This window comes from Melanostigma gelatinosum (assembly GCF_949748355.1).
Source record: "Melanostigma gelatinosum genome assembly, chromosome: 23".
NCBI classification, from domain to species: domain Eukaryota; kingdom Metazoa; phylum Chordata; class Actinopteri; order Perciformes; family Zoarcidae; genus Melanostigma; species Melanostigma gelatinosum.
In genome coordinates this window covers 14,351,450-14,365,643 of record NC_136656.1, presented here as the reverse complement: position 1 = coordinate 14,365,643, position 14,194 = coordinate 14,351,450, and the positions used below count along the sequence as shown (strand labels likewise).

At 43.1% G+C, this 14,194-nt stretch overlaps 1 protein-coding gene across 1 annotated transcript; it reads left to right on the top strand.

Annotated features, from left to right (window-relative positions):
• Nucleotides 1–82: 82 nt before the first annotated feature.
• Nucleotides 83–12,739, top strand: rab1ba (zRAB1B, member RAS oncogene family a). The gene is made up of 6 exons (XM_079295098.1): nt 83–363; nt 4,025–4,097; nt 4,195–4,290; nt 6,940–7,035; nt 7,873–8,004; nt 8,884–12,739. The coding sequence occupies exons 1-6, from the start codon at nt 350–352 to the stop codon at nt 9,076–9,078; spliced, it is 606 nt and encodes a 201-aa protein (XP_079151224.1). The 5' UTR covers nt 83–349; the 3' UTR covers nt 9,079–12,739.
• Nucleotides 12,740–14,194: the final 1,455 nt, after the last annotated feature.

The following is a 14,194-nucleotide window of genomic DNA, read 5'->3' as shown; positions in this document are numbered from 1 at the left end:
CCGCCCTAATTGTGGATTCGTCCTGTTTTCTGAGTAGCGACACGTCACCTCACGTCACTACCGCACCTGCGCAGCCATCTTGAGCCGCTAGCAAGCAACGGGCACAGAAAGGCAAAAAAACAGGAGTAAAATACAACAGCCTAACCTGATGAAACAGGGATACGTCCGCTAGAATCAAGGACATATGAAACAATAAAGGTCGAACACAGTGGAACGACCACGGGACAATAACGGAGACGGTAAAACAGCAATCTAAGTGCCTCGGATACCCGGACCTACAAGTCATCTTTTTCGCCGGAATAGGACGGAAGAGTCGAGTCGCCGACAGAAAAACATCCAGAGTGAAACCATGAATCCAGAATAGTGAGTCACATTTAACGCTCCATTGTGAGGCGGCTGCTGTCGACTGCAGTTAGAAGTCGTTATGGTGTGGGTTGTTGTGTAACCTTGTATTAATAATGCAGGCTAATCGTGCTGTCGATACATGTGTTGTTAAACATTAGCTGACGTTAGCTGACTCCCGTGAACAGGGCGCGGACGGCTTCTCTTAATGTGTCAGTCTCGCGGACGTGTTTTCTTTAAAACGTCAGCTGACAGTTTTCCTCGTGCCTCACCGTGTCGGCTGTGGCACGCGACCTTTTCACGGGACAAATAGTCCAGTGTGTAAAACCAGTGAGAAAACGGTCAGAGGAAAGTCCAATGAAGACCTTCAGCTTGACATTAACGTTACATGAAGTAATGTAACAGATGACCTGTATCCTCCATTGACAGCCTAACGCTAGCCTGTTTTTTCACATGGACACAGGGTTGTCTCCTTTATACACACCGGTGCATAACGTGATTGTACGTACACCGTTCAGACGCCCGGCGGTATCGTCACTCTAAATTCGCCATAAGTGCCTTTGGTTTCTACTTTTGTAAAATTCCAGTTTTTAGAAATGTCTTCCGGTTTACAACAATGCTTCACGTTACGATCAGAGTGGACTATTGGCATGTCAATCATTTGTAGATGTACTTAGCTACTTTTGGTATTTCTAGCTATTTCGTTAAAACGTGGTTAGCAGGTCCTTATGTTGAATGATGTCGTACCTGCTATGTATGCTCATTTCGCGGATAAAATACTCTTGTCTGGGCTATTGCTACATGATATGGCAGTGTAGCAGATGTTTGACGGGTGTAGCAGATGTTTGACAGCCGATCTGCTGCCCTGAAATGAGAGGAATCATTGAATCTGTCGGCTGGTGCTGAAAGCAGGGACTTCCCTTTGAGTCCTGATGGAACCCTGTCTAACTAGCTCAGCTAAGGCCTCCACACCCTTGGCAGACAACCATTGTTTGTCAGTACGTTTGCTTTATATCCCTGTCTGTCGTTAGATATGCCTTTATACGTCTACTGTTACACACTGGATCGTAGGAGACACGGGAGTGCACCTGGCATTCTCAAATATTCTCAAATATTTGGTGCTACTTTCTAGTAAAGCACATGTAACTAATAGATGTATTAAAGGTTATCAAATCATTAATAATGCTTCATAGAGCACTCATAAAAACATTTTACTGTTGTTTATTCTCCTCCAGCATTACAGGTAACTCTTAAGTTAATCAGGAAACGTCTCTCCATTGGATCATTTGACTACATGTCTTGTTCAAAAAGGCAGCAGAGCATTTGGATGACAGTCCAATTAGTAACAGCTTATTACCATCACCAACTGCAGACCCGACGTAATATCTTGTTATTAAAACCCCTCTCTTTATGACTAATCTATTTATAACTGCAGACCCTGTTGCTACGCTTTTATTATTTAAGCCAACGTTCTGGAATGCCTCAATGTTTGTTGTCTTAACAAGTTTTGCTCAAATAAAACAGGGCTTAAAAAACAAATACAACAGTGATGGATGATCAAGCGATGTCCGACTAGAGAAAGAAAACTGCCAGAGCATTTGGTGACAATCTTGAGTAGTTTTCAGTGTTTTATACTGCAGAGCAAGTCAGTCAGTACTACAGAAGGATGGAGGCTCCATACCCACCTGGCCTATGATACATCTGTGACACCCTGCAATGTTTTAATGCTGCATTTAATACTAATGTTTTACATTAGCCTTGTCCTGATTATTTACTATTTGGTATCGACCTGTTAAAGGTTGGCTCAGATTCATGATCTTTTTTACGTATTCTTTTATCAGTTTTAGATTTAAATAAAAGTTTTGCTAATTTCATTAAGAAAAAAAAGTGTTCTTGTTCACAGCACTGACTTTTAAAAGGTCTTTTTTGTTTGCCGTGTTTGGTCACCTTATGTTTTGATTGAATTAAGATACTACGCAGTCATGCGTCAGCTGAATAATGGAAATTACTTAAAGAATAAAAGCTTTATCACAGTAACTGAACAAATCCCCACAGTCAAAGTACTTCATTTGCTTCACCATTGTCCCAGATACCCGTGAGCGTGCTAGTAAACAAACCAACGCATGTGCAGCGTTGTCTGGTTCCAGTTCTGACTGTAACAGCGATATTTAAAATATCACTCATGCTACAAATACTAAGAACACAGTTATTTTAGGGGGGCATGTTTTGCTGTCCCTATTTATTTAAATGTTACAAAAGTGGTTGCCACTGATGGAAACCTTCACTCTCTAGCCCTGCTTGTACGTTTTTTTCCCCATTATTTTGAACATTTAACATTTGAGAACTTTGGCTTTTTTTGTTAAAAGAAGAAAAAAAGTTGAAAAACTTATCATAATCCTCAAAGTAAGGAATCATAAAATGTAACCTTTTTGTGTCAAAATAAAACTGAAAGTTTCAAATGAAACACTGCTCGACTTATTAACTCATCACCACTTAACTGCCTTTTTCTTATCACTGAGTTGAAGTACAAACGAGGCGATGCACTCATGGTGCTGTTGTATGAGTGATACCTGATCGACCAGTCCTGGTGGCCCTCAGCAGCGGTCCACATCAACACCGTCCACAGCTGTGTAGAAATGTGAACTGGGCTGATTGCAACAGTGCTGTTGATCAAATGTGTGTGGGATCTTACCAGCTGATTGAGTGTCAGGCTGTGATACATGACAGGTGTCAGTTTTCCTGTGACACAAGACCAGCAGTGGCGTTGGGCAATCCTCTCCAGCTGTCTGTCCTGTGTGTCAAATTCATGTGATGTTGTTTAACTCTCAGTGATTGGGGTGGGGGTGGGGGGGGGGGGGTTGCTGTTCCATAATTTCGGAAGAACCTGCCTGTAATAGGAGTGAGCATCAAACCTCATTCCAGGGCCGGCGCAGCCTGCTGGAGGGGCCCCGGGGCCCACGTGTGAAGTGTGTGCTTGGCCACTGTTAACCCTGCCATTCCGACAGTACAGTTTGTGTATGGATTACTGCCCGGCCCTAGCATTGTTTTACTCTTGACTTTTTGTTGAATTGCAAACAGTAGTTGAACAAAAACTAAATTCTATACTCAAGGTCCCCTCACTAGTTTCTTTCTGGAGCTTTTAAACGCAACATCTGAGAAAGCTCCAGAAAAAAGATATTAAATGGATCTTAAGTTAAGACGTTTTTTCATCAGAACGAATTATTTTTGGAAAATACGACATTAAAGGTATTGTTTTTTTCAAGACAATCCTAATAATTGATATAAGGCCTATTTTAATGTATTATTATTTGCTGAAGTCCAGCCAAATCTGTCATACTGTACTCTTTACTACACTGACCTTTGAATGTCTGTTCTACCCCTAGTCTATTTAGACAAAGCAACAACGTGTGTGTGTGAGTGTGAAAGCATGAGATATCCTCTCCCTCTGATGTGTTGACAAATGTTAATTTGTTCCGCCACTTAAAATAGTCCCATAAATGTACTATTTCCTCCTTTCTGAGTAACTGTTACTAAAGACTAAAGTGACCAGCTGTTTCAGGAAAATACTGAGGCTTTGAAAAAAACACTATATTCAATCAAATAAGTGTTTTTAAGCATATTCAGTAGAAACCAATGGTCTTGTAGCTGAGACCTGTGCTAACCTGGATTGTTCTTCCTTCAGTGACTACCTGTTCAAGCTCCTGCTCATCGGAGACTCTGGAGTAGGAAAGTCCTGTCTCTTGCTCCGCTTCGCTGTAAGTAGCTCCGCCTCACCCTCCAAGATGCGTTTTTCCTTCACTGTCGGCCTCTAAATGTCTCGGTTCCAACCACGACCTGTCTCCCTCTCCGCAGGACGACACCTACACTGAGAGCTACATCAGCACCATCGGAGTGGACTTTAAGATCCGCACCATCGAGCTGGACGGCAAGACCATCAAACTGCAGATTGTGAGTGCGCACACACACACACACACATATTGAGACCGAGCCGTAACTGGATCCTGGTTTAATTAAGGGAACAGGCTCACCAGACATACTCTAACTCTGCTCACACTATACACTCCTGGTCAGTTTTCTCGTTTTGTTTGTTCAACTTAGGGCAGGGTAGGAAATTTGCATATTTTTTTGGGGGCAATTTTTGCCCCCACTGACTGAAATCCTGGGGCATTGAAAAAAAATTGGGGGCACTTTTTGAAACTTGTGAAATAACATTTAACCTTTGTTCAAATAATAAATATACTTATTTAGGCTTACAGTATTGAGCAATTGTCATCAAATGGCAATAAGACTATTAGGCAGTAGTCTACAGATTCAACGTGTTTTCTTAGATTAAAAAAAAAAAAAAAAAAACATAAATCAGACAATTCAATTTTATTATTATTTATTTGTGGTTATTTATTGTTATTATTACATTTTTTTAAACAACTATTAACAATTATTAAGTCAACGATGCCTTGATTACATATACATCAGTCATTGTATGGACTTATTGAGAAAGATATTTTTGTAGCACCTCAAATATTGTGATATTACCCATTTCTGTCCTGAACTTATGCATTAGTCATTGTGTGGAATTTTTGAGAAAAATATTTTTATAGAACCTTAAAAATTAAAAAGAAATGTGCCATTTGAAGGTCCAAATTCAGTTCAGAGTTTTTACTTGGTAAAATATCTTAATTGACTGTCAGTCAGGTATTATTCATTTCCAGCAACCCTCAAATCAAAGAATAAAGACACTTTACACACAATTTAGGTGTATTTTCCCTTTAACTCACGAGATGCAGGTAGCATGTTTTATACTTAATGTGAATATAATTCATTTAATAAAATTTCCATTATGCAATATGTATACTTTGTTGGCATCTTATTCTGAAAACCGGATGTTCGTCTGAAGAAACCGGATGTTGTCTCACGTTCATCTTTCCGTTAACTTTCAAAGTCCTTCGCTCGCTCCCGATCTGCGCCGTTTGAATGAGTTTGCCGTGAATGTCAGCATAGAGGTGCACTAACATGTAAGTGTCTGCTGAGTTGACCGCAGTCACAGGTCTGATTAAGAAGCGCTCCATTTATTTATTTGTTTTGAAAGTTCGGTTCTTCACGCACACGCAACATCAGTCAAGGCGAAAATCAAAACTGTTCTATGGCAACTGCACTGGGTCATATAGGCTACGATGTTTTTGACAAGTTCATTAAATTATCATTATTATTAGAGGAAATTATGGGGGCATTTTTTGCCCCCCTCCTAGTGATATCAGGGGCAAACTTATAATTCTTAGGGGCATTTTTGCCCTTTGCCCTCGTGTATTTCCGACGCTGACTTAGGGTAAAACACTGTGCTCTGTCACTCTTTTACCCAGCCGTCCAATCGCAGTGTTGGAGGGGCGGGACAAATACGATGAAAGTAGCTTACTTCTTGAACTTTGCTCAGAATCTAAAATAAAACACGTTGAAACTGATTCATTGTTGACAGAGAAATCATTTAACCTGCATGTTTATATGTAGCCAATTAAATACATAATATTCATTATTTCAATGTAAACTCAGCAAATCATTATTATTCAGGAAGATTATATAAAACAGGTAGCCCTCCATATTTCTCTCTAGCCTCCCATCGCCTGAAGATTTAAGAACTTTGTGAGGCTTCAGTACGAGGTTCCTCTGTGAGTTTCTAATGTATTCTCAAACTGGTGCTGGTACTGGTGCTGGTACTGGTGTACAGCCCACTGACTCAAGCAGACCAATCCCGTGAGACCGCTCTGCCTCCAACCCCTGAAAGCACCTGATACTTAGATGTAGTATCACTTCCTCAGCAGCGCTCAGATTCATTTTTAGGAACTCTCTTCAAGAGAGGTGACATGACAATAACTACAGGTATGATCATTCAGTGCTGCTTGTTCAAAAGAAGCTTTATTTATATTGTTCATTTCGATTTACAAATTCTGAGGACACTGAGGATTATTGTGGGGCCCACATTAATGTTGGACATGGACGTATGCAAGTGTGCAACATTGTTAAATGGGCTTTCAGAGAAGTCCGACTTGGCTATGAAAGACCTGCTTCATTAAGCAGGACCTCCGTAAACGAAGTCACGTTGATCGGATTGGGTTCGTGCTGTCAGATGAAGCAGCGCTCACATCAAATCATCGATGGAAGGAAGTCGGCCACAAAAGAATCCACTGTGTCCCTCACAGGCACAGAAATAGAGCTGCTAATACTGTTAAGAGTCCGGCATACACCTGCAGCCTCAACTGCCAACTACATAAAAGCATAAGTTCATTTTTCTTCCTGCTCCATAAATACTTTAGATGAAATAAAAGCCTCAAATAATAGTGTTGTGGTGAGCGGGAGCAAAGAACACCATGTCAGCTGTACTCTATTAGCTCGTAAATGAATGTGGTGGACTCAGTGCAATGTGCATCAGTAACGTCATCGTGACACGCTGCTCCCAACAATACATGAGGTCACATGCCTCAACGGTTCCTGGAGTTGTTGTTTATTTGTTTATTCCGATTCTTTATGAAATGGTGTTTTGTGGTATCGATTTCTAATCTTTTCTCCCTTGCGGTCGTTTTCTGTCTCTGCCTGTCTCTCTCTCAGTGGGACACTGCCGGTCAGGAGAGGTTTCGCACCATCACCTCCAGTTACTACCGCGGAGCCCACGGCATCATAGTTGTATATGATGTGACGGATCAGGTGGGTTCAGAGGAGGAAATGACTCGGACACTTTATCATAGCTTAGTTTAGTTACTTTGTCCTTCGTAACAATGAATAAATGTGTTGCGGTTCTATCACCAGCTGTGTTCCACTGTTAACGTGTGAAGTGTTTCTGCTCCCAGCATGATGTATAGAGCCAATTAATATCGAAGTATCTTTGTTTTCATCAGATTTTAGCATTTAGGAATCAACTACCCTAAAAACTAACTTTACTTAAAGGGACAGTTCACCTTAAATTCAAAAATACATGTTTCCCTCTGACCTGTAGTATTTATGAATCCAGATATATTAATGCTCTGAGCAACATATATTGCTCCTTTTAATGTTTACATCTCGCACTGTCACGGGCCTTTCGTCCATGAGTAGACGCACGCTTCCTTCTGCGCGGTGATGCGGTTGGCAGCGGTGTAGTTCGGTTATGGTTTTGTGGAGAGAGACGTTGCTGTTTAGTTTTTCTAATTTATATTTTTGACGCTTTGAGCAGCACAAGCTGAGTATAGTTCCTGTTATGTTGGAGAGAAGGCAGACATCTCTAAGTCTCAAATAATAGTCTCCAAGACTTGGAGACTCCCACCAGCTGCTCTCTATATTGGTAAATAGCAGTACAGGTGAGAGGAACAGGTGTGTTTTTGATTTGTGGGTGAACTGTCCCTTTAAATTAGGAGAATGCGTCTGCAGAAGTCATGACTTCATTTATGAGAAATTAAAAAGAAAATAGATTGTGAAATGCAAACTACTATTCCCTCTGACTGTATGAGTTGCATTGCACAGTCCCACGCTGTAAACTGACCCGCTCACGTTCTCGTCACCATGCAGGAGTCCTATAACAACATCAAGCAGTGGCTTCAGGAAATCGACCGCTACGCCAGCGAAAATGTCAACAAGCTGCTGGTGGGCAACAAGTGTGACCTGACCACCAAGAAAGTAGTGGACTACACAACAGCCAAGGTACGGCTGCTTCCTAACTACGTGTCCGCTAGAGAGCGACGCCCATTTTAGACTCTTCTTTTGATCGGTTCATAAGAAAAGTCAGTCACTGAAAAACATTTTGGGTATTGCAATTATCTATCTCTGATGGTAAATTCAGCATTATGTACATCAACACACTCATCGTCTCCTGAAAACTGCTGAAAAGACGTTTCCCTTTCTAACACATGGACGAGCTTCTACTTTGCCATCTTTTTGATTGCTGTAAAGCTGCATGAGTGGACACTTCCTGCTGATCTTTCACATTAAAAGGATGGATTATGCCCATTGCCCTACTAGAGGTCTTATAATGTGAAACACCAGTGCAGAAAATGTTATTTATTAGTAACAGCAATCCAGAAAAGACATCAATAATATTTGTTGTTGAAAGTATTTTGTAATGGGTTTGTGTTTTTCTCCTAAAATGTTATGCTTCGGGCTGTACTGGAGGGCATTTTCTTTTACATTGGAAGCTTCTTTTGAGGTTTTTGAATGAAATGAAGCTTCTGTTGTCATATTATATGAAGTTATCGCCCTAAAGATATGACCAGAAAATAGTGTGTTATTGTGGTTATATGAATGTAATTGAAAGTATTGTTGGAGTGCTGATCGACTGGTGTGAGCTTCCACAACACAATGACTAGAAATGCAAAGACAAGAGGCAGCGCAGCTTCAACGTGGCTTTTGAATTGGACTGTGAACGTAATGAACGAAGCTTGGAAGCTCTCAACTATTCAGTTCTTTCTGTGAGACTGGACCAGCGAGGACGACAGCATTGTGTGTCTGTTGTCGGTCTGACAGAGACTCTCCCCTCTCTCTTTTCAATGCACACTTTAACTACGGGCCTCTTTTCGTTGGCAGGAGTTCGCCGACTCCTTGGCCATCCCCTTCCTGGAGACGAGCGCCAAGAACGCCACCAACGTGGAGCAGGCCTTCATGACCATGGCCGCGGAGATCAAGAAGCGCATGGGCCCCGGGGCCACGGCCGGCGGAGACAAGCCCAACCTAAAGATCGAGAGCACCCCCGTCCGGCAGTCCGGAGGGGGCTGCTGTTAAGAGACCCCCCCCCCCCCCATCACCACCCCCCGCCACCATTTCCACTGAATTCTCCCTTTCTGTGTTCCCTCCCATGATCTCACTCCCTCACCGGTCCCCCAGAAACACCCTGTTACCCAGACTCCCTAAGTGACGGTTGGCCCAACAGAGGAGTAAACTGTTCGTGTTTAGATTAGGAAACAGATTGAAACTTTATAAGGTTCATTTGGGGCACCCATCAAACAACCGAGAGAGGAAAGCTGTGAGGGAGGGACAGACGCCAAGGCCAACAGGACAGAAAGAAAACGGACTGGAGGGGGGGGGGGGCAGATGAAGATTAGGTTTCCACACACACACACACACACACACACACACACACACACACACACACACACACACACACACACACACACACACACACACACACACACACACACACACACACACACACACACACACACACACACTGTAGTGGGGAGGAACAGGTTAAAAGAGATTTCAGCCTTTTGGCCAAATTCTCGTCAGGCTGCGTCTGTCTTTGTTGATCTCATTTTAGGGTCAAACTGGAATTATTTACCTGCACACACACACACACACATTTTCAGTGTGCTCGAGTCACCCACTGTAGGAAGCATCATCGCTATTTATTGATGAAGGCCCATTCGGTGAGGCTCCATCCGTCGTCGTCCTCAGCCTCCACGCTCACTTTCTTAAGATGTGTTCAGACGGGATGCAAAGGGATTTTTCACATTACGTCATTCAGGTGAATTTGAGCCACATACCTGATCTCCTGCACTTGCTGTGGGTGAAATCTTATTTATGCCCACTCAAGACTTTCCACTGACTTTGCACATCCCGTCTGAACACACCTTTCTAAGCTTCTGTTTACGGAAGATGGAAGCAGTTTAAGGCATAAAAAAAGAGGTCGCTTTTACAACTCTTCACATTTAGCCAACTGCTGCATTAAGTCAGCGTGAATGTCGGATTAAAGGGTTTAAGATGATGTTAGAAAATCTGGCAAGCATTTCATTTGAAGCGTATTAAAGCGGAAAAAGACGAATGTCTTTCCAGGAACAAGCTAGGCAGCGTCGTCGTCTAGCGGGCTAACACGGTTTAACTTGATGTCAGAAATTCACCACAGCTGATTTACAGAAAAGCTTTGGGCAGATTTACTTTGCGGCTATTCAGCTGAAATAAATCGGTTTAGTCTCGAAAGGTTTCCGTCACACATGCTGGGGTGATCCAGGCCTCTGAACCTGTAATGAGATCACATACAGCAGCACAGACTCACTGTAGTTGTAGTTGATTCCACACACAGAGCTGGGCTGGAGGCGGTGGTTGTGAGTACACGGTGTTAGTTTTTCAGTTTTGTAGTCTTCATTTAATCTATAAAGAAAGCAATGTGACAAAATGCTGTAAAATTTAGCACATCCACTTCCTGGAATGACACTAAATATTACAGTCCAGGGGCAGATAACACTGCATACAGATGAAGAAAAGTGAGGGGGGGGGGGCACTCAGTTTAACTTAAAGAGAAACGATTGGCAAAATCCTTCATATTCTTACAATGACTTTTATTATTGTGGTTTATATTGTTTGTTTTTTCATTTTTATTTTTCATACTGATACAAGTTTTACAACAACCCAAAGCTCTCGTGTTCCGTATGTGACGGAGGTTTCAGGATGTCACTACATTCTTGCCTGTTTGCAGATGAAGCCGAGGAGGAGACGTGTGTGTGTGTGTGTGTGGGGGGGGGGGGGGTTCCTTGTCCCTCGCCTGTGCATCGGAAGCTTTAGTGCTCCAGTTTGTCTTTTCTTGTGTATTTCTTCGTCTTACATTTCAGTCCTCAACACAAAGGACTCAGTTCAAACGAACGAGGACGTGCGTTTGCGTTTTCAGACGCTGTCGGAGGAGTGGAGCTCTTCTGAAGTATCCTGAGGCCTTTACAGTAAACACGACGGGTGGTTTAACACGCCTGTCTGCATTAGGACACGGGAAGACTTCCTCTGTCCTGTGGAAATTCTAGACGTATCTTTCACCGTCCTCATCACTCAAATAATGTTATTTCACTTGAGAGGAGCAAACTGGAGCCAGCAGTTCTCGACGTTTAGGTGAACAGGACTTGAGATTCTGTTTGGATCGGACACAGGCTGCGTGGTAACAGTGTTTACGTGCCTGGAGCTCTGAAGCGGCTCATAGCTGTCGGGTCTCAGCCCTGTCTCCAGGGAAACGGGAAGGAATGTGAGGAGGAGAGCGTCCCTTGCCCATACAGAGGGGCCTCGACACCCAAGCCAACAATTCTATGAGGCCTCGTCAATCTGAGGATCTGGAGAATATGGTTAAGGATCCACATGCGGTACTAAAGTAGCATCAGGGCCTTCTGAGAACTCTTCTATTGGTCTCGGCCATCTGTCAGGGAGATCCACGCTGAGCAGAAGCTGTTCCATAGTCTGTTTCATCACTTGTGTTGTGTTTGGGGGGCATTCCGGAGGTTCAGGGACTGACTGGTCTTGGTTTGCTGACCGGATATGAACTCCCACCTCCCCCTTCCAGCCAACCGTGTCACTGCAACTCGACAAATTCCTCGAGATCCTCCCCGACTCGCCCCTCCGCTGAGATAGGGGAGTCTGGCCCAGGCTCCTGTAACACCAACACAGTTCTCCTGAGACCTGAATACAGACGAGTCCACATCGTGTTGACAACAACAGCCTCCCCCCACTTGTGACACCGTGTCACTGATTGATGCTCGGTCAGAAGACAGAGTGCTGTGACATCGGCATCACCTGGAGACGAGTCGTGCGTGCGTGCGTGGCTGTGACTGGTGGCATCATTGTCAACAGGTGCATTTTTAGCCTTGTGTTTTTCAGCCCTGTTGAACTAAATTAGAAATGCTGTTTGCTGTGCAGGACTGGAATCTGAAATTGAGGGGGAGGGAAGGAACCAGCTGTGTGTGTGTGTCAGTGTGTGTCAGTGTGTGTCAGTGTGTGTCAGTGAGTGTCAGTGAGCCTGAGCTCTTTGGACACATGTTGGCATCCTGGCAGTCTCACTTGAGTAGATGCAAAACAAGCAATCGTTTGAAACTCGACACTCGAGTCGCACATACACACATATATATACACACACACACACACACACACACACACCGGATGTTTTGGAGTTTGATGACTGATTTCCTTTTCTTTTTTTTTAATCTTTGTTTCAACAAGTCTTCTATTCTACTGGTTTTAATGTATTCATTGAATACTACTGTTGTCTAGTCCACAGAAGTATGAGGGGGCGCTGGGCAAGGTGGGGTCTCCTGTGAGGGCGGGGTCAAAGAGACGCAGGGTGGGGTTTTTGCTTATGAATGTGATTCTGATGAAACAAAACACTTTTCTCCTTAAGTTCACTTTTTGTATCGGCTCGGTTTTGAAAGGGGTTATGTTTCCACGTCATTTGCACACGTTGTCTGTCGCTGTTCAAAGGCTGAATGAAGGCGCTCACTAAGTGGTGTTTGTTCATGAAAAACACCGGGCAGGAGCTCGCCTGTCAAGTCACCTTCTGTCGTTTCTGTTCGGCTTGTTCACTTTGGTGCCGGCTCCCTGCTGAGTTTGATCATGTTTTTGTTTTCTTTTTCTTTCTGTACATATTATATATATACTATATATAATAAAATGATGAAAAAGATCAACGTCAACACGAGAGCTGGTCTGGTATTGTTGTCATGGGTTCATGACATCTCCTGAAAATGGTGCGAGTGTCTGTGACTGAGAGTAAAATGCATCTTCATTTATGTTTGCTAAAAGCCGATGGCGTTCATACGCTGCAGCTCGGAACGTTACATGTTGTTTGTACGCCCTCTGGCGGTTCATGGAACAATGCAGCGCATAGAGCACAAACGCCTCCGTCGCTACATCCTGCAGCTTATGGAGCCAAATCCAGACCAATAGCTGTGATCATTGGAGAAAAACAAAAAACTGACAGTTCAAATTGTGGTCTAGAACAATTTATTCAACCTAAAAATAAGTGAAAATAAGACCAAAATGTGAACTTTCAGTTTCAATATTTTTTTCAAATGATCAAAACTATTGGCCTGGATTTGGCTCCATAAGCTTGTGCCGTCTGCGCTCGTATTATTTCTTTAACAATGTATAAAAGGAAATTGGGGGGGAGGGATGGATGCAGCTGATAAAGTTAATAATAGTATTATCTACAGGTGCACATACAGCGATGGCCTAGTTTGTTTATGGCCAAAGCTAATTGTATAATATTGTGAAGACTGGTGTTTAGGCAGCAGAGCCCAAGCACAGCAATTATTTATTAAATGTTAATATTCACTGATTCAACAGACAATATTCCATTTATACCTCATTCTGCTCTGTAGGTCTGCGTATGGAGCACCGTAGTGTGACTGTGTGGGAAATGCTTTACTTGGGTCACGACCTTTCTGTGTTAAAATCCCTCATAAAACGGTAAAATTTAAATAAAATGTTTCCCAATTATAATAATCCATACTTGATATTTGGTTGCAAATTGCTCCCAGTTAGTGACGGCCTGACACCCCTAATAAAACACGTTGCTTTCTCTGTTCATGGGATCAATGTGGGAAACAATGAAAATGTGAAAATGAAATGATTTAGAAGGCCTCAACAGTAAAGCAGTAAAGTAGGGAGTGAACATCCTAGTGGTAACATGGAAACAGACACTGTTAGACAGCAGGGGGAGCTGCTGCCTGGCAACTTTCATATCAAGTCACACAAAAGTTCCATATTTTGGTCCTGATGAGACGGTAACCACGCATTCCAGATCTGAAGTCAACCCGGCCAGTACTTGTTGAGATATCTTGCACATTGACCGATATCTAAGATTGTAATGATTTACAATGAGAGTCATTCGGGATGTTTCCCACACACACACACACACACACACACACAGTACGTCTTCTGCATAGGAGTGCGCTGTTGCTGTCTGCTGGAGCCACCGCAGGAACCATCCGTTACCCCGGCTACCAAACTAGATCTCCCCCGGCTGCCTGTCACCCACATGGTGGCCGCCCTTGATTTGTACCCCTGCCTCTCCCCATGGAGCATTTAAAAAAAACCACACACACACACACACACAGAGCAGATCGTGTGTAGGTGCGGGCTGCTTGGCTGT